This window comes from Mixophyes fleayi, chromosome 6 (genome assembly GCF_038048845.1).
Source record: "Mixophyes fleayi isolate aMixFle1 chromosome 6, aMixFle1.hap1, whole genome shotgun sequence".
NCBI classification, from domain to species: domain Eukaryota; kingdom Metazoa; phylum Chordata; class Amphibia; order Anura; family Limnodynastidae; genus Mixophyes; species Mixophyes fleayi.
In genome coordinates, this window is record NC_134407.1 from 157,816,545 (window position 1) to 157,838,461 (window position 21,917).

General features: G+C 42.1%; 1 protein-coding gene across 4 annotated transcripts in view; it reads left to right on the forward strand.

The window, feature by feature from the left end:
• SCN4A (sodium voltage-gated channel alpha subunit 4) overlaps nucleotides 1–21,917 on the forward strand; it is a 182,998-nt gene that overhangs the window by 140,420 nt on the left and 20,661 nt on the right. For all 4 annotated transcript variants that reach the window (XM_075176881.1, XM_075176882.1, XM_075176879.1 and 1 more), the window contains exons 19-23: nucleotides 2,113–2,286; nucleotides 4,633–4,755; nucleotides 5,105–5,383; nucleotides 7,663–7,716; nucleotides 18,803–18,940. In XM_075176881.1, coding sequence (XP_075032982.1) covers nucleotides 2,113–2,286; nucleotides 4,633–4,755; nucleotides 5,105–5,383; nucleotides 7,663–7,716; nucleotides 18,803–18,940 — 768 coding nt within the window. The remainder of the gene's footprint in view (nucleotides 1–2,112; nucleotides 2,287–4,632; nucleotides 4,756–5,104; nucleotides 5,384–7,662; nucleotides 7,717–18,802; nucleotides 18,941–21,917) is intronic.

Genomic DNA, 21,917 nt, shown 5'->3' on the forward strand with positions numbered 1-21,917 from the left:
CGCAGTCAAGATAGATAGATGCGTATTGCGTATCATAGATAAAGTACATTCAGTGGTGTGGGGCAAATTGAAAAATATTCCAAATGCACTGACATTATCAAAAACAAGAGGTTGTCACACGCTAAAACTCCAACATGTATATGATGGAGAGGATGGAGGAGCAGCCGTATGTGTAGTGTAATGCAGATCTGTTGAAGGTTTTTTATATATTTTATTGTGGTGCCCAGTGCCCACTCCTCTACGCAGTCCAGATACATTTATTGGTGCGAATCATAAAAGTTCAGGGTTTTTAATATATATTGTGGTGACCCACTCCTCTACGCAGTCCAGGTACATTTATTGGTGCGATTCATAAAAGTTCAGGGTTTTTAAGATATCTTGTGGTGACCCACTCCTATACGCAGTCCAGGTACATTTATTGGTGCGATTCATAAAAGTTCAGGGTTTTTAATAGATATTGTGGTGACCCACTCCTCTACGCAGTCCAGGTACATTTATTGGTGCGAATCATAAAAGTTCAGGGTTTTTAATATATCTTGTGGTGACCCACTCCTCTACGCAGTCCAGGTACATTTATTGGTGCGAATCATAAAAGTTCAGGGTTTTTAAGATATTGTGGTGACCCACTCCTCTACGCAGTCCAGGTACAATTATTGGTGCGAATCATAAAAGTTCAGGGTTTTTAAGATATTGTGGTGACCCACTCCTCTACGCAGTCCAGGTACAATTATTGGTGCGAATCATAAAAGTTCAGGGTTTTTAAGATATTGTGGTGACCCACTCCTCTACGCAGTCCAGGTACAATTATTGGTGCGAATCATAAAAGTTCAGGGTTTTTAAGATATTGTGGTGACCCACTCCTCTACGCAGTCCAGGTACAATTATTGGTGCGAATCATAAAAGTTCAGGGTTTTTAAGATATTGTGGTGACCCACTCCTCTACGCAGTCCAGGTACAATTATTGGTGCGAATCATAAAAGTTCAGGGTTTTTAAGATATTGTGGTGACCCACTCCTCTACGCAGTCCAGGTACATTTATTGGTGCGATTCATAAAAGTTCAGGGTTTTTAATATATATTGTGGTGACCCACTCCTCTACGCAGTCCAGAAAGATACCTTGTTGCAACGTTTTGGACTAATAACTATATTGTGAGGTGTTCAGAATACACTGTAAATTAGTGGAAATGCTTGTTATTGAATGTTATTGAGGTTAATAATAGCCTAGGAGTGAAAATAAGCCCAAAAACTTGATTTTTAAACTTTTTATGTTTTTTTCAAAAAAAATCCGAATCCAATACCTTAAATCCGAACCGAGACCTTTCGTCAAGTGTTTTGCGAGACAAATCCGAACCTCAAAAATAACGAAAATCCGGATCCAAAACACAAAACACGAGACCTCAAAAGTCGCCGGTGCACATCCCTAATTGTAACATGGTTTTTGTCCAGGAGACTGGAATAAGAAGTTCCTTAAGTTAAGATCTTTAATGAATCAGGCCCAAGATTATTAGAATGAGATAATGAGGGGGCATGGTTGCATTTTTAGGGGCATTTTTTGCTTTGCGGAAAGGCACACAGCCATTGACCTTTTCACAAAACACAGCAATTTTGCACCATCTCAGAGCCAGCGGAGGTCAGGTCTCATCCTGTTCTTTTAATGAATTGCATTTTGCACCTCCCGTGAAATGTATTTGTAGCTACACTTTGTCCAATGTAGTAAAACCTTTAAAACACACAAAAGAGTTACATGCAATAAAGACTGTTTATAATGTCTGCTTACTCTCATGAATTACTGAAGTCATTAATTAGGATAATCCGAGCAGTCTTTTAAGGAGAAGAAAAAATGAAAGTTTTATTTAGTGAAAGGGTTAGTTCTAAAGTGGTAGGAGGTTGCACTTCAGTTTGACATTTGTACTTATGCACATTGTGTCTTCAGATTTTTCCAATTCCCCACAAACCAAAATACACATCTAATTGCAGAGATGTCTCCATTACACCAGTGCAAAATTAATAGTGATTTATGGTGTCCCTTCAGTGTGCATTGTAAATGATGTCCAATGTATTGGTCAGTTATGCCAATCAATATAAAATAAATCATCTTTTTCCCCTCTGTAGGCATTCGAGGATATTTACATTGAACAAAGAAAAGTTATTAAGACTGGATTAGAGTACGCTGATAAAGTGTTTTCTTATGTATTTGTAATTGAAATGTTGCTAAAATGGACAGCTTATGGCTTCAAGACTTATTTCACTAACGCCTGGTGCTGGCTGGATTTCTTGATTGTTGATGTAAGTAATTAAAATCAGTTAGAAGTCGCATGATGGTGAAATGTGGGAAATTCTGGTATATTGCAGGACATACAGTAAGGGATGGTCTCATACTGTTTACTAATGGGTTCTAGGAGGCGTGATTGAAGTGTGTTACATGTATACATAGGGGCACTACACACTTATTCAAGGGGTAAAATGGAGTATCAAAAAATCAAAGGGGATATTTTATAACTATATAAAGGTATAAAAGGTGCTGGGTGTTAATTTTCATATATTAGAGGAGTTACCTGTTAAATATTTACTGATACACAAGATATGAAAAAAGTTGAGAAAGCATATTTTAGAACATGTTGATAAGTCTGGCATTGTGTGGTTGTGATGTTTGGTGGTGGGTTTTGCATCCTCTTTCCGGTTTCCAATGTTTCTTTTTTTTGCAGAATTCAATGTTTATTATTCTTGGGTTATTTTTTTTATTTTTTCACATAGAAATAAAAATTTGGTGTTAATTAAATAAATATATCATGAAAAATGAAAAAAATTAATCTATCATTTGGTGTTTATCTTGTTTTTGTTCTAAACAAGTAAGTAAGAGTTGAGAAGGTACTAGAGAAGAGGGTGTCATTGGAAAAGGTGTTAGGGGACATATTCCCATGAAAGTGGGTCCCAGGAAGAGGGTGACATGGTTGAGAGCAGAGGATGTTGGGACAGGGTGCCAGGGGTGGGAAAGAAAGTATCAGAGGGAGAAAGTGTCAGGGGAAAGGTGCCAGGGGAGAGGGTAAAATAAATGTAGTACTAATAAATCTCCACCATTCTATTTTTTTCACCTTCTGCATTATTTCCCCCTCAGTCTCTCCGTCTCTTTCTGCCTCTGTTTATTCCTCAGAATCTCTCTCTATGTTTTTACATGAATCTCTCTCTGTCTCACATCAGATTACTGGATTTTCCTCCCAAAAAAACTTATTTATTTAAAGCATTGCAAGCAATACAAGTTACAGTATCAAAATAGTAGGCTTTCATCCAGAAATAAAGATCAAAATGCATGAATACAAACAAGAACTGGCGATGCAAATTTTACCAACAATATGGAGTGAGGGAGTAGGGTAAGGGCTTGAGTTCTGGATGGAGGAAGGGGAGGGCTGTAAGCCACACAGTGAGGGTCTAAAGGGAGAACATTGATTTGCAGAAGGGTCCAGAGCTTTGGAAGGACAAAGACCAAATTTTAACTTAGAGACTAAGAAGAGATTGGCTGTGATAGGAGACCCATGGGCCCATACTTTGTAAAAAGATGTAGTTACTTAGGATGTTCGTTACATGCTCCATATTATACGTGTGCCACAGATGGTTGCAGACTGAGATGATGGCAGGAGGGAGAGCTTTCTTCCACAAGGCTGTTATTTAGCATGTCATAGCCCTTGTGATATGCCTGAGCAGCTTGTAGGCATGTTAAGGAAAGTCTGAGATAGGCAGAGGAAGCAGAATATGCTTGGGGTCAAACAGGGATTTGCAAATTAATAAATTGGTGGCTAGGGCAAATACTGCTTGAAGATTACTACAGCTTCCCCTGACATGCAGGAAAGACCCTGAATGACGATAATTCCTCCTGCAGACATCTGATACACCCGGAAAAATGCAGTGAAACATAGTTGGAACATAAAACCTCCGGTAGAGTAATCTGTTGGCATTCTCTTGGATGCAGAGATTAATTGAGGACCTTCATATGTCAGTCCATTCCTTCGGGTCTAGGAATTCACCAAAATTGACCATCCATTCACTTTGCTATAAATCCTTCTCACTAGATAGGTATGAGAGCGTGTAGCGAGATGAGGCCTTTGAAGGATTGGCCGTAGTGGCAAAGGTTCTCGGTTGCAGAGGCGAGTCTGTCCAGGAGACAGGCCTAGATCAGAGAATTAAGTAAATATTTCTACCCTAGAGAGGTTGTTTAGCAGCAGCACTCTTGCACTAGACTACACAGAGGGCAAGTGTCGCAAGGGCATGGGGGGATAAGCTGGATTGCCCCAGAGTCAAATAATAAAGGAGGAAGAAGGGGATAAGTCAGCCATTCTGTTACAGCAGACCCAAATTAACAGGTAAAGACGGATCACAGGGTGTGTGTGCGCAAGGGTAGGGGTCTCAGATTTCTTAATTATTGTCCCGCTTTTATTGGTTAAAAATGAAAACTGGTAGCCCTAGTTTTACAGGATGGGGAGAGACCTTGAGTAACAATCATGATAAATTCTAAATGAGGTGAGACACAATGTGGCATGACATTTTTAAAACTGATATCATAATGTTTTTTTATCTGTCATATTGTTAAGCTTCCTTTTGCTTTTCATGGGAAATATATGTAATTCTTTATCTGAACAGGTGTCTTTGGTCAGTCTGACAGCCAACTGGTTGGGTTACTCAGAACTTGGAGCTATCAAATCCCTGAGAACATTGAGAGCCCTCAGACCATTGAGAGCATTGTCTAGATTTGAAGGCATGAGGGTAAGATTTCAGACAATATTACTTATTGAGTCACATGTTTTTGGCAAAGGTGAATCTCTAATATTACAGTTTTACTTGTGCATTGCTCACCGTAAACATTCTCATTGAGCCTTAACGTATGTTATGTGTACATGATTACAGTGCAATTTTTTGTTCCTCATAATCATGTGTCTGGTCCAATAGTTCAATTGCAACAAATTCACAGTTACCTAGTTTTTAGTGCTACAGCTAGTCACTCTGTACTGTGAATTGTTTGCTTTCAAGTGCTAGTGATTGCATTGCCATGTCTTTTATTATGAATATACTGCTGGGTATTTAATCTACTGTCCTATTTTCTCTTGTTTTGAAGGTGGTGGTGAATGCATTACTGGGGGCCATCCCTTCCATCATGAATGTTCTACTGGTTTGTTTAATCTTCTGGCTTATCTTCAGTATCATGGGCGTCAATTTGTTCGCTGGAAAATATTATAAATGTATCAATAGCACAACGTCTGAAATGTTTAGCACCTCAGAGGTGAACAATCGCTCAGATTGCCTTGCTTTAAATTACACAGAAGAAGTACGATGGGTTAATGTCAAAGTGAACTTCGACAATGTGGGTCTCGGATACCTGTCTCTGCTGCAAGTGGTAAGGAAATCACAATAGCCCGATATGTGTGTGAGTGTGACCATTGTGCCTACTATGTACGGTTTTAAGGAAAGAATATAGAAGGATGACTTTTTTCACATCTAGAAGACATTCTATTTGTTTTGTACAGATCCTTCTGCAACTTTTACTAAATAGAATACTTTATCTTTCTTGCATCCTTCTATGTTTTTTTGTTTTTCTCGAAAGACTTAATATCATCTATGAACTTGTTGTTTTCTGTTCTCCTGCATACCACTCTAAACTGCATTTTGAGTATGATTGTATACAGTATTCCAACCATTATTGCGCTCATTTATATCCAAAGGCAACAAAAACACCTTGCAAACAAAAAAGCATTCCCTACTTATCCTCCTCTTCCTCTAGTATACAAATACAGTCAAGTCCATAAATATTGAGACATGGACACAATTCTCATATTTTGGGCTCTATACAGCACCACAATGGATTTGAAATGAAACAAAGATGTACTTTAACTGCAGACTTTCAGCTTTAATTTGAGGGTATTTACATCCAAATCAGGTGAACAGTGTAGGAATTACAACGGTTTCTATATGTGCCACCCACTTATTAAGGGACCAAAAGTAATAGGACAAACTAATCAATCTTACATCAAACTTTCACTTTTTAATAATTTGTTGCAAATCCTTTGCAGGCAATTACAGCCTGAAGTCTGGAACGCATAGACATCACCACACGCTGGGTTGCATCACTGGTGATGCTCTGCCAGGCCTCTACTGCAAATGTCTTCAGTTCCTGCTTGTTCTTGGGGCATTTTCCCTTCAGTTTTGTCTTCATCAAGTGAAATGCATGCTCAATCGGATTCAGGTCAGGTGATTGACTTAGCCATTGCATAACATTCCACTTGTTAGCCTTAAAAAACTCTTTGGTTGCTTTTGCAGTATGCTTCGGGTCATTGTCCATCTGCACTGTGAAGTGCCGTCCAATGAGTTCTGAAGCATTTGACTGGCTATGAGCGGATAATATTGCTAGAAACACTTCAGAATTCATCCTGCTGCTTTTGTCAGCAGTCACATCATCAATAAATACAAGGGAACCAGTTCCATTGGCAGCCATACATGCCCACTCCATGACACTACCACCACCATGCTTCACTGATGAGGTGGTATGTTTTGGATCATGAGCAGTTCCTTTCCTTCTCCATACTCTTCTCTTCCCATCACTCTGGTACAAGTTGATCTTTGTCTCATCTGTCCATAGGATGTTGTTCCAGAACTGTAATGGCTTTTTTAGATGTTGTTTGTCAAACTCTAATCTGGTCTTCCTGTTTTTGTGGCTCACAAATGGTTTACATCTTGTGGTGAACCCTCTATATTCACTCTTGTGAAGTCTTCTCTTGATTGTTGACTTTGACACATATACACCTACCTCCTGGAGAGTGTTCTTGATTTGGCCAACTGTTGTGAAGGGGTTTTTCTTCACCAGGGAAAAAAATCCTCTGTCATCCACCACAGTTGTTTTCCATGGTCTTCCGGGTCTTTTGGTGTTGCTGAGCTCTCCGGTGCGTTCTTTCTTTTTAAGAATGTTCCAAACAGTTGATTTGGCCACACCTAATGTTTTTGCTATCTCTCTGATGGGTTTGTTTTGATTTTTTTAGCCTAATAATGGCTTGCTTCACAGATAGCGACAGCTTTTTGGATCTCATATTGAGAATTGACAGCAACAGATTCCAAATGCAAATGTCACACCTAGAATCAACTCCAGACCTTTTACCTGCTTAATTGATGATGAAATAACGAGGGAATAGCCCACACATGTCCATGAAATAGCTTTTGAGTCGATTGTCCCATTACTTTTGGTCCCTTAAAAAGTGGGAGGCACATATAGAAACCGTTGTAATTCCTACACCGTTCACCTGATTTGAATGTAAATACCATCAAATTAAAGCTGAAAGACTGCAGTTAAAGCACATCTTGTTAGGTTCATTTCAAATCCATTGTGGTGGTGTATAGAGCCCAAAATATGAGAATTGTGTCGATGTCCCAATAATTATGGACTTGACTGTAGGTGTCCCACAGCCAAGCCAGGGAACATGAGCAGACTGCAGGGCTATCTAGCACCCAGTTTCAGATAATTAGTGGGTTCAAGTGAGGAGGGTGGCACTGAATTTGCTGTATAGGAGGCTGTGTTTTATTGAGCAGTTGTCCCAAAAATATAATCCCTTTAAAGTCTTTGAACTGTATATACATGAAATGCTATTGGAAATGTAATACCAAATTATTTTTATTCTCCACTTATAGGCAACATTCAAAGGCTGGATGGACATCATGTATGCAGCTGTGGACTCCAGAAATGTAAGTGACTTATGCATCTCATAAGTATGTCAAAAATCAAAGGAAATTATAAATTTCCCTCTAGGAGGCAAAGCAATTTCACTTTCATATGTCTTGCATTTGTCATGATAACAGCATTTTTCTACCAGTCTTTCTATCCTTAATTTAATAAACAATTATTCTGTTTTATACTGACACCAAAAGTGTGTAATAGTCAACCAGAGTCCCTAGCTTCTCGCCCCACTCCATCCTCTGCCCAATCACTATGTGGGATCCCTCTACTGCTTACTGTCCCCCTCTCTCCTCAGCAGAAATGACAATCCTATTATCAATCAATATTGTTTTTGGAGTTTCACTATTCCTCTGGAGTAGCATATTTTGACTGCCAGTGATGTCTCCTGGTCCCCAAAAGATGGGAAGGCTAAGATCCAGTGTGCCTGTCTTAGACTTTGGCTATGATATCTAATTAATTTTTTAAAAATTATAATGGCAGACAGAAGATAGCACCTACTATTCAAGTGTGCTTTGTATAATACTCCATTAGCCCACATATTGCAGAAAGCAAATGAATTGCACAATAATTAACAGTTATTAAGACCTAAGCATGCTGGGGTTTGTATAGAGATTTAATGCCTTTGATGATAGTTCAGGTTAGTGTACAGCTCCTGGTGACACTTTATAATGACAAACACACTACACACTACACAACTCTGCTTTCACCAAATTATTGTGAATAAATATTCTTTGTATGTATTTATTGATTGAAGATACAATCGCCAGTTCTATGGAAATTAGCTGAAGACAGCTTAGTTTTAACACCTTTTAAATGATTGACACTTTTGAGCAAATGATTGGGTCATAAATTACTTTAATTCCTCATTAATTCCCCAGTCTAAGATGTGTTTTTCTTTTTATGGGGGTGTCATGCAACACACTCTATAAGAGGATATTTCTGTTGTAGTCATATATGTTAACGTCCTTTCTCAATACATTAACACCACAGTTCACAGTTGAAAGCAATGTTAGTGTCATTGATTGTAGTATACAGTCATGGCCAAATGTTTTGAGAATGACACAAATATTATTTTTCACAAAGTCTGCTGCCTCAGTTTTTAATTTTTTATGAAGCAATTTGCATATACTCCAGAATGTCATGAACAGTGATCAGATGAATTGCAATTAATTTCAAAGTCCCTCTTTGCCACGACAATGAGCTTTATCCCAAAAACATTTCCATTGCATTTCAGCCCTGCCACAAAAGGACCAGCTGATATCAGGTCAGTGATTCTCTCGTTAACACAGGGGAGAGTGTTGACGAGAACAAGGCTGGAGATCACTCTGTCATGCTGATTGAGTTAGAATAACACACTGGAAGCTTTAAAAGAAGGGTGGTGCTTGAAATCATTGTTCCTCCTCTGTTAACCATGATTACCTGCAAGGAAACACGTGCAGTCATCATTGCTTTGCACAAAAAGAGCTTAACAGGCAAGGATATTGCTTCTAGTAAGATTGCACTTAAATCAACCATTTATCGGATCATCAATAACTTCAAGGAGAGAGGTTCAATATTTGTGAAGAAGGCTTCATGGCGCCCAAGAACGTCCAACAAGCGCCAGGACTGTCTCCTAAAGATGATTTATCTGTGGGATCGGGACACCACCAGTGTAGAGCTTGCTCAGGAATGGCAGTAGGCAGGTGTGAGTGCATCTGCATGCACAGTGAGGCGAAGACTTTTGGAGGATTGCCTGGTGTCAAGAAGACCAGCAAAGAAGCCACTTCTCTCCAGGAAAAACATCAGGGACAGACTGATATTCTGCAAAATGTACAGGAATTGAACTGCTGAGGACTGGGGTAAAGTCATTTTCTCTGATTAATCCCCTTTCAGATTGTTTGGGGCCTCTGGAAAAACTCTTGTCCAGAGAAGGAAAGTTGAGCGCTACCATCAGTTTTGTGTCATGTCAACAGTAAAGCATTCTGAGACCATTCATGTGTAGGGTTGCGTCTCAGCCAAGTGAGTGGGCTCACTCACAATTTTGCTAAGAACACAGGCATGAATAAAGAATGGTACCAAAATATCCTCTAAGAGCAACTTCTCCCAATCACCCAAGAACAGTTTAGTGACGAACAATACCTTTTCCAGCATGATGGAGCACCTTGCCATAAGGCAAAAGTGATAACTAAGTAGCTCAGGGATCAAAGCATCGAAATTTTGGCTACATGGCCAGGAAACTCTCCAGACCTTAATCTCATTGAGAACTTGTGGTCAATCCTCAAGAGGCGGGTGGACAAACAAAAACCCACAAATTCTGACAAACTCCAAGCATTGATTAGGCAAGAATGGGTGGCCATCAGTCAGTATGTGGCCCAGAAGTTGATTGACAGCATGCCAGGGCAAATTGCAGAGGTCTTCAAAAAGAAGGATCAACACTGCAAATATTGACTCTTTGCATAAACTTAATGTAATTATCAATAATATCCATTGACACTTATGAAATACTTGTAATTTTACTTCAGTATACCATAGCAACATCTGACATAAAGGTCTAAAAACACTGAAGCAACTAACTTTGTAAAAATCAATACTTATGTCATTATCAAAACTTTTGGCCATGACTGTACACTCTTTTACCATAAGCTATGTTGTTGGCATCTATGTCTGATCATAGGCTTCTTACAGCCTACCATTCAAAGGATTGCTTCTTTAGCAACTGCAGTCTTCTCAATTTCAGCCTCCTAGTTTCCACTAGATTTAATGAATTGGAAAACTGCATTTTTACTTGTCAGTGCTTTGTGATGGATATATTCTGAGGTGTGCTATTGTCTCACTATTCCACTTTATTGGGTTTTTTTTCTTAGATTATGCTGTTGTTAAAACTAATCCATCCTTCCTTCAAAAGTTTGTACTATCTGTTTTCAAGAACCACCAAGTAGTCTCTCAGCTGGCGAAGTCCAAAATAAAAAGCAAGAGGGGTGTCTCCTTTAGTAATAGAATGGGTAACAGTCAAGACAGACTCCAATATTGCAGTCTGGGGCAGGGCCACCTTAACAACATTATGGGCCCCCAGGCAAAGCAGTGCAGCGGGGCCCCTACTTCTATATATGTGTATTATTTATATTTTTTTGTGCAGGATTATTTATTTTACTTAAGAGCCCTGTCTATGGGGCCCCCTTGCCTGTGGGGCCCCAGGGCACCTGCCCATCGTGCCCAATGGAAAAGACGGCCCTGGTCTGGGGAGCTCATCTTCGGGCACAAGGAGCATAGTCAGGAAACGAGAAAAAAACTTCATGTAGATTACAAGAGACGTACCTGAGAATATTTTCAGACAATAAGACAGTTGCAGCCTTTATAAATTACCAGGGAGGTACTAGATCCATAACCAGGTTGCAAGTAGCAAAGCTCTTGGGCAGAAAAAAATCTGAAGACACTCTCAGCATTGCATGTAGCACTCAAGCAGAACATAATAGGCGATTACCTCAGTCAAAAACAAGTTCATCCAGGGGAGTGGACCCTGCATCAGGAAGTGTTTGATGCTTTGACAGTTCCGTGGGTGTTCACCTAGATTATGTCTTCCCTCCTCATTAAGCACCTTCTAAAATAGAATAAAAACAGAAAGCAGAATTGATAGTAGTCCTTCCGTTTTGGCCTTGTTAGTGTTAGAGATCGCGGCGGACGCGGGCACCGCCGCGATTCTCATGTGTCCTCTGATGACGCCCTGGCCGTTGCTACGGCAACCGGAATGTCACTTCCGGTTTCCATGTCCCGGTTGCCTGGGCAACAACCGGGACGCTACAGGCTCCCTGGCGCGGCGCCCGGACAGCTGGCCAATAGGCGGGCGTGCGCGCGCAGGGTTACTTAGGTGGTAGCCAATCATGGCTATCTAGATGTTCAGGAGGCAGTGTCTTTGGGTGGTATGTTTATTATGCAGCTGAACACTGCATCACTATTGGCCACCAGGTACATTATCTATTAGGTCACGCCTCTGGACACTTCTAAGGGCTCTTCCCTGATTGGCTACTTGGACTATTTAAGGCAATGAGGACTGAGCCTCACTGCCGGTTATAGCGTCCTGTTCTCAGTTCTGCTGTCTGCTTGTTCACTCTCTGCTTGGTGTTTATACCTTTGACTGATTTCCTGTGTATGACCTGTGCTTGTTCCTGGACCTTTGAACCTACGCTTCTGACCCTGACCATTTGCCTGAAATCCGGATTCTGCTCCTCCGCCAGTGCTCCTGACCTTTCGCTTGTCCCTGGATTCCGAACCTGTGCTTGTGACCTCTGACCTTGGTTTTCTCTGGCAGAACCCAACGCTGCTGTCCGCCAATCACTCCACTCCTGGGTTCTCCTTAAGCCAGTATACGATTCTCGACCCTCAATCAGCCTGCTGCCAAGTCTGTCCCCACCACTAGGGGCTCCAACGAACACCAGAATTTCAGAGTAGACTCCGAGTTTCATTGTGCTGGCTTGGGAGTTCCTAACAGTTAGCTTCAATTTATTATTCATTTCTTCCAAGCAATAAAGAGGATTCAACTCTCTATCAGGTCTTTTGTGGCTCTGTGGTACCTCAATTTAGTTATCTATACTATGATATTTGATCCTTTTGAACCACCACAAGAGATCCATTGCAAAAGAACAACACTAAAGGTGGTGTCTCTAGTTACGATTACCTCTGTCCGCCGGGTTGAAGAATTGCAAGCACCGTGCAAGGTACCCTTTCTGAATATTTATTCAGAGAAAGTGGCACTTGGAGCCATTCGAACATTTCTGCCAAAAGTAGTATTTACATTCCACATTAATCAGGAGATGGTGCTGCCATATTATTGTTCCTGTGAATGAATAAAAAAGAAAGAAAGTTGCAGTCATTGCATTTTATTAGGGCAATTTCCATTTATCTATTAAGGACATACGGATTTAGAAGCACAAAACAACCTTTCATGATTCCTACAAGACCTTGGAAAGGGTATGCCCTGTCTAAGGAAGCCATTTCCAGATGGATCATAGAAGTAATTATACAAGCATACAAGAGGAATGGGCATAAGGTGCCAGAGATACTAAGAACACGAGTTGAAGCAATATCTTGGACAAGAACAGCTCAGTCTTCAGAAACATAGCTTTGCATTATCATCTGGATGTCTTATCTTCTATTAATTCACATTTTGGGAGCCATGTTCTCAATTCAGTCATTGCATACATTCTTGATAATGCAGCAAATGTGGCTGATCTGTTTTTTTTTGTAGCCCTCCTTATTTTATTGCTTGGGTGCATTCCATTGTAATGGCTGCCATGTAGGATTGAAGAGGAAAAATAGCCAATTATAGTCAAAATGTTTGCTCTAAATACTGCATGGCAGCCCAGTTTCCCACCCATGTTTGATCAATTATATTTTTCAGAGGCCACTTCAGAGCCGGATTTACACCTCATGGGGCCCTAGGCAAGATATCGGTTTGGGTTCTGGCAGCCCTAGGCTAATACGGCCACCCCCCCCCCCCCCCTGAATATATATGTGTATAGGAACACTCCTGAATATGAATGTTCAGGTGTATTCTCCAGCATTCAAATTTAGACAGATTGTGCCATTGTCTCTTACCTGTTCTTGCTCTTCTCTCTTGCAATTTTGTTATCCTCTCGCTGGCTTCTGGAAAGTTGGCGTCCTGTTTTGAAAAAGCAAAAATTTATTAAAATGCAAAATGTTAACAAACCCTGAATGATTAGGCCCTTTAGTTAAAACAAAACACCCCAATATGGCCAGCTAAAAGTACCCCATTGTACAGGCATATATAAGCAATATCTAAATATTTGTGGTCAATCAAATACAAACCTCTACCAGCCCCATCTCACTAATATTTAGTATTCTAGTGATTGCTGAGACCACAGAGAGCATCCATGTGACCACCACACAATCATGAGATTATGCCCTCCAAAGCTGCTCTATTTTTTAAATAACCCCTGCAGCCATTTTCCTTAACCACCCCCCCACCCCCGCAGCCATTTTCCTTAACCCCTGCTGCAGTCATTTTCTTTAACCCCCCCTACAGGCATTTTCCTTACCTCCCACCCTGCATCCATCCCCCCTGCAGCTATTTTCCTTACCTACACTCGGTAGCTATCCCCCGTCACATCAAAACTCCCCCAGTCACATATATCAGCCCCCCTCCTCTGCCCTCCTTCATACATATCAACCTCTCTCCCTCCCTATAGATTTTCATGGCAGCCCCCCCCCCTCCCACTCTATAGATATGCAGGGCAGTTCCCCCCCCTCCCTATAGATATGCAGGGCAGGTTCCCCCTCCCTATAGATATGCAGGGCATGTTCCCCCCCCCCCCTCCCTATAGATATGCAGGGCAGGTTCCCCCCCTCCCTATAGATATGCAGGGCAGGTTCCCCCTCCCTATAGATATGCAGGGCAGGTTCCCCCCCCTCCCTATAGATATGCAGGGCAGGTTCCCCCCTCCCTATAGATATGCAGGGCAGGTTCCCCCCCCCCCCTCCCTATAGATATGCAGGGCTGGTTCCCCCCATCACTTACCTGTAGTTATGCAGTAGAGGCCAGCGTCGCTCCTCTGCTCCTCAGATCAGCAGACAGGAAGTGAAGACGTCCTGCTTCCTGTCTGCTGCACAGCAACAGGCAGCCTAGCGATTGGCTGCCTGTTGCTAACCACTGACCACCAATGCATTGAGCACCAGACCCCCCCCCCCCGATTTTTTTTTATTGATCCTGTGTCCCCTGCTGGGCCCCCCGAGACCCGCTAGGCCCTAGGCAGGCGCCTAGGTTGCCTAGCGGTAAATCCGGCCCTGGGCCACTTGTGAAGTTACTCAAAGAGGCAGGGGAAGAGGAGGACCTGCATGATATACGGTGTGACACTAGTGTTGTTGCTGGTGTACCTGGGCTGGTACTCCTGACCTCTCCCTATAGATCAGGGTGTTGTGGATGGATCTCCCCCTGGCCTATCACACTGACCAGAGCTGCAGGTAGCAGGCAGAGCGGTGGTACTGGAAAAGCTTGAGTCCAAACCTCAGACAGCTGGAGAACGGATTAGAGTTTGGTTCTAATCTGCAGATCACAGGAATACAGCAATACTGAAGATGTTTTCAAGCAGGTCTTGAAGCAAGATGTTTATTTGCTCTCACCCTAGTTGAAGGTATCAGGGTGATCAGGTCAGATGAAAATCAGAAGAAAGCATTTCAGTGTACAAGTCAGTGCATTTTATACAGATTTGGACACAGGCTATTTTTAGAATCAGTATGTAACCCCATTTACCAAAACATGGATTTACATGCATTGTAAAAGAAATTCTTAAAAACCTTGCTGTGATTTCCTGGATATTATTTCAGAGGCAGGGGTCTCACTAGCAAGTCAAAAGGTCTGACTGGCATGAATACTTCAGACAGTCTCCAAATACACATTCCCACAGAACAACAAAAAAAAACCAAAACAAGCCACTTCCCAACATCACAATACACCAAAGGATTGGTAAACAAAGGCTCATTGTATCAGACACAATGCATTTCCTCTAGAGAGGCTAAACAGAAAAAACACATTTTCTACCCTGGTCTCAGAAATAATGATTTCTTATCTCAAAATATACACAATATTAAAAATAAGTGCTTTGGCAATTTATATAAATGAACGGCCAGCGCTATTTCCTTTAAATAAATTTATACCAAAAGTTATTTATCAGTGATCCGGTCACACCCCCCCCCCCCCTGGTCTACGCGGCAACCAGGGTGCCATGTCCGATGATTTGGCTCCTGGTCCGCCGTATCCTAGGGTTACCGGAGGTGATCCGGAGGATTTGGCTCTTTCTGCCAAGTCAGTCCATTCGCATTGCTGTGAGCCGTTCCTTGCAGCACATCAAACGGCCATTTTCCCCTGAGGTATGTTGTAGCCACTTTAAAGGATTATGATCAGTCACCACAGTAAAATGTCGTCCATACAAATAAGGTTGTAGTTTTTTCACTGCCCACACAATGGCCATACATTCCTTCTCAATTGTGGCATACCCCACCTCCCGATTTAGCAGTTTTCTGCTGAAATAGGCCACAGGGTGCTCCTGCCCATCAGGCCCCACCTGGCTAAGTACTGCACCCAGCCCATACTGTGACACGTCAGTTTGCACAATAAAGTCCTTGTCATAATTAGGCACCAACAGTACAAGAGCATGAACCAGGGCTTCCTTCACTGAAATGCCAGCTCACAAGTGGGTGTCCAGTCAACTATTTTGGGGAGTTTATTCTTAGTGAGATATGTCAGGGGTTTCACTACAGTGCTAAAGTCTGAGACAGAACGTCTTTAGTCCCCTGCAGTCGTTAAGGATGCTAGTACATGTAACTGGGTCGTGGGCTGGGGCCAGTCTCGGATTGTCTCTACCTTAGCTGGTTCCTGGTTCTGACCTAACCCTTCATCCCCCCACACGATCACCCAGGTGCTGTACCTTTGACATCCATGTCTGGCAGTTCTCTGCCCTAACAGTCAAACATGCCCACCCTTTCCCTAACACCAGCCCTATTTGCTCCAGATTATCTTCCCAAATCTTTCTGAAATTGGAAATGTCCAACTCATCTACAACAGCATTAATACAGGGCAAGTGAACTTGTTCCCGGACCGGTCTATATCCATCTACCGTCCTATTTACATGGTACAAAAACAATTTATGCCAGGTCACACTCCCTACCTCCCTTGCTGGAAGGCTGCCGCCAACCTGGCGCATCATGCCTTCCAGTGAGTGATCAGAGAGCTGCACTGCCCTGAACTCTCCCCTGCAGCCCTCACTATCGTCTAAGTCAGGATACGCAGCAGGGGGTCTATGCTGGGGTGACTAGGGTCAGTCAAAGAGAAGTCCGTCAAAGGGGGGTCACTGTGGTCAGCTGTACTCACCGCTGGAGCTGGCATACTGCTAGGGACAGGAGCATCACCAGGCATCCACACAAGATCAGGTTGGCAAGAGACAACATTCTCTGCGTTGCTAGGGGACGTAGTCTTTCCAGAGGTAAAGAGCTGGCTGTTTCCTGAAGAAATAGCAGATGTGGTCTTTTCCTCTGAGCTGTGCAGGTGTAGATCCTGAAGACTGTAGCTTAGAAGCTTGGCTCCAGGTAATAGAGTTGAGAAATGCAGTCACAATTCCACCCCCAACATCGTTGCCCAAAATCATAACGGCAACATCTCGCAACTCCTGGCCATCTCCCCAGTCCAGATACACCCTTGCTACAGGCACTTCCTTCTCCAGTCCTTCTGCCACAGTAACTTTGGCAGTGCGATCCTGCAATACTGCGGCAGGATCAATAAGATGGGGACTCACAACAGTAATTGAGGCCCCTGAGTCTTTCAGTCCTTCACCCTACTGGGGTCCCACTTGGACCGGCTGCAGGTTTCTCCACATGTTTTTGGGGGGGTCTTTTGGACAAACAGGTGACTCTCTCTGCTGAGTCACCTTCAGACACGCCACACTCCATGGGGCTGGCAGGGGTGGAATCAGTCTCTAATGGCTCACCTTCACCAGTTAAGCAAGTTAGCCGGGCCCCAGGACTCGGATTAGGGGCACGAGTCTGGGTACAGTGTGTAGCCTCCAGGTCCTTTCAAATACCTGCAGGTGCCCATCAATATTCCCAACACAGTCCTCAAATTTAGGCCTAGGTAAAGATAACCGCACCCATTCTTTCATCTCCGGTGCGCACCGTCGGTGAAACTGCTCTTGGCACATTAAGTCTATTACCTCATACACTGTCTGGGCACCTGCTCCGCGCACCCACTTCCTGACTGACTCCCGCAGCAGGTTGGCAAACTTTTCATGAGCGGCGTGGAAGTCCTTTGTAAAGTCCCGGAACTTCAAACGATAGGTCTCTGGGGTAATAGTGTACCATTTAAGGAGTGCCCTTTTCACTATATCATAGTCCGCACAGTCCTCTGTGGGCACCACACGGTAGGCCTCCACTGCACGTCCTTGCAGTGTGGGCACCAGATGCTTAACTCATTCCTCTCTGGGTACAGTGTGTAGCCTGCAGGTCCTTTCAAATACCTGCAGGTGCTCATCAATATTCCCAACACAGTCCTCAAATTTAGGCCAAGGTAAAGATAACAGTCCTGATCCTCTAGGGGTCGCCTCCCCCCTAGGCTGCATGGCTGGTGCCCTTCCCTCTTGGCGCTATGCCTTGATGACCTGTGCCCGCTCAGCTGCAGATGCGTTGTCTCCTAAGGCCGCCAGCTGGATCTTTAGCCCGGCAGCCCTGCGCTCATCATAGAATAGAGGGGCTGGTTGTGTGGGTGAAGTCTGCTGGGTAGAGGTCTCTGCAGGCTGTTGAGCAGGAATCTCTGCTGTCTGGGGTATCTAGCTCCCGGTCATCAACTGGGCCGCCGCCTTGGCCACTGTCGCCATCAGTTTCCTGCACCTGGGTACCATGCTGTCGGTGCCATTCACTCAGCGTCTCTCTCATCTCTGCCCTGTTTGGCGAATGGCTGATGTCAGTGCCTTTGGCACTGCACAGAGTCTCGAGATCCGCCCTGGACACGGTAGTGTAATCAGACATCCTGTGAGTTCTCCTGGCTGCAGTTATTCCTCTCCTGAATAACTCGGCTCTCCTGATTGGTTCACGAAAAGCCGGCTGCGGTTATCCCACTAGAAATCTGTGACATACGGTCTGGGACATTTTCATTATCCTGTCTTTACCAAAACTAGAAGCAAGCTTACCCATTGTGGTGAGTGCCATAGAGTATTTAGTGGAAAGTGAATTAACAGTAACTATAATTTGTTATTTTTCTGTGCCAACCTCCAGCACTTACTATTATTATTTTGCTGATAGCATGGCAGTCATTTAAACCATGCTCCAGCATGAATTATTTCTCAGTGTCTTTATGTTCATCAGTGTATACTTCAAATAAGATGCCACTTACATTTTTCCATTCATACATTGGTAGTGCTTGAATTGGATACTTTAGCATTCAATAAAACAAAGGGCTTTTACACTTTGATGTTATCCATTTAACATATTTTATCTGTTAACTAAAGGGTGAAACAAATACTTTAACACTTGCTTGTTAGGGAACATGTGCTCTATAATTAGGGAATTGTTTAGTTTATTATATTATATTATATTACTTCATTACCTTTTTTTCAGATTGAGGACCAACCCGTGTATGAAGTAAACTTGTACATGTATTTGTACTTTGTCATATTCATAATTTTTGGCGCATTTTTCACTCTAAACCTGTTTATTGGTGTCATCATAGACAATTTCAACCAGCAAAAGAAAAAGATAAGTATTAAAGAAATGTGTCTAGTATTTTTATGCTAAGCAGTTTACTACTTCAGAAAATAACACAGAACCAGTTCAGCTGTTAAATCAATATTTATCCAGGGAATGTAGTTCAAATAGAGGTGCCAGTCCCTAACATCCTTTCATGACATGACCCAGACTACTAGTGATTTTCAATTATAGCAGAAGCAACATTTCTAAAGCTGGGTACACACTACAGAAAAGTAAACGATTAACGATATACCAACGACAGAATAAATTAAAAAAATCCCGATCGGCATACCGATTGACGTGTACACACTATACACGATTATCATCAGATCTCTGCTCTTTATCTGTCAAAATTATCGGCTGCGAGGTAATGACAGCTCAGGTCTTAATTCATTGAGAGACATTCAGCCCGGCAATTGTATTGGGCAGCCTGTCTTGACACAGCACTGTGCCCAGTGCAGAACTGTAAGCTGGCCGTAACTTCAGTGTGACAGCTTTATCTCCGGCAGCTGAAGCTTAACCCCAGGAACGGGCTCTAATCTCATACTGCACTAATCTTATCCATTCCAGCCAGAGCTGATTAAGGCTCTGGGGGGCCCGGGGCACTTTAGGCAGGGGGGCCCCTATGATGTAACATGTTTATCATTTTAGACAAATACACAGACAATGCTGTGTGCACTACTGTTAGGTGCATGCAGCTCTGCCTTTACAAGCCTTACAGTGTGGAGGGGGACATACCTCCCAACTGTCCTTGATGTCGGACCCAATCCTGACTACGCGAGACAGTCACCCACATTCAGGACTGCCCGACCAGATTCAGGACAGTTGGCAGACTGTCCTGCTCTCTCCTACCTGTTCTTGTCACCGTCACTACCTGTGGCTGCTGGTTTTTTAGTTGCTGCTTGTCTGGATCCTGGAATGTTGGGGGCCCTATTTGAAAAAAAACATGGGTAAATGAAATTTAGAAAATTTCAACCAACCCCAGCATTAAATCAATAGTATTCCCATTTAATATATAAACATATTTCCCTCCCTCGAAACAGCCCTATCAATAAATTAAATGGAATTTACGTTTAAAAAATATAATCATTTTCCACAACCATCCACGGCATTAAATAATTCATATTTCACATTTAAGAAAAATATCTAATTTTCCCCAAACAGCCCCACATTCATTTATGAGCTTCCAAACCACCCCAGCATTAAATTTAAAGGTCCAATCACCCCATTTTAAATTGATAGCCCCCACTATTAAATTAAATTGCCCCACCATCACCCCACAAATAAAATAGCATCTATTAAATAATTAGCATCCACCTGCAATCCAAGATTATCTTAAGAACCCCCCTTCCCTCACCCATTATATTAACATACTACCCCCTCACACACACATTATATTAACATACTACCCCCCTCACACACACATTATATTAACATACTACCCCCCTCACACACACATTATATTAACATACTACCCCCTCACACACACATTATATTAACATACTAACCCCACTAACTTTGTTCTATCCGCTCGCTGTATGACCTTGTTTCTCTTCACACATGGGACAGCACCTGTCACGTGGTGCACGTCCCATGTGACACCAATAGCAGGCCACACATAGGGGAAGGGGAGGATGGATCGTAAGAATCCGCTACCAATGATAGAAGGTGGCTGGTCTCAGAGGAGGGGCCAGCCACCAAGTAATAGAGACTTGGGCCAGTGCAGGAACCGTCCCAGCCCGCCCCAGAAAATAGCATTGCTGCTGCACATTAAAATAAAAAAGAAACACTGATGAAATGACATCAGTTTTAACATATATATATATATATATATACACACACAACAACTATGTTACGGGATCCTCTATTTTATTAGTAATTATTGAAGCCTGCCTCTTCTATTAAATATTAAAAGTCTAATTAGGCTACAAACATATACATACACATTATATATATATATATACATATATATATATATATATATATATATATATATATATATATATATATTAATAAAATAGAGGTTTCTATAACTTATAAGTTATATGATCCTCTATTTTATTAAAGTAATTACTCAAGCCAATATATAATATATATATATATATATATATATATATATATATATATATATATATATATATATATATATATATATATATATACATATATATATATATTGCATCTAATATTCCATTATTAGTGAAAATGTAAAATATCACATAGAAAAGATAAGGTCCTGGTAAAAAAAAAAAAAAAAGTGGTAAAACAAATAAAACAGCTGTGTTGGGTGAAGTCAAACTAAATAAATTACAAATTACCATGCAGTTTGTCTGCTCCTCTATTAAACTCCTGTTGCAAGTGTATATCTAAAATAAATCATAAGAAAAGGCCAAAGCACCAAACATGGTGTAGTATGCACATAAAAATGTTATACAGTAAATGGTGCAATTTCAAGCCACGTACCAAACTAAATATAGATGTGTAGCCTATCTGGGTATTAAAGGATTCCAAACGTCCTCTCCACAAACGGGTACTTGATCTTCCAAAAAATCAAAGTGCTACTGAGCTCAAAAAACACAATAATATATCATAGTGTGGGTTGGGTAAGTTTTCCCAACTGTAATAACCACGACAGCAAGTATGCCTATAAACTAATATATATATACATACATACATATCCACACACATAATACATACATATACACAAACACACATAATACACACACACACACCAGTGACAGTGTGACTTACCTTGGAAGCCACGTTCAGCACTGCAACCCCAGTCTCTTTTGGAATTAGAGGAGCTACGCATGCGCAGCAGCTTAATTTCGGCTATCTTGGAATGGCCTGATGTACAGCAGCACCGCGGCTGCTGTACTTCAGGCCAGCTGTCAAATTTTGTTTGGGGGCGGAGCGCCTGCGTCAGGGGGGCCCTACAGCCGCAGAAGCACTAGAATCGGATCACCAACTGACAGGTGATCCGATC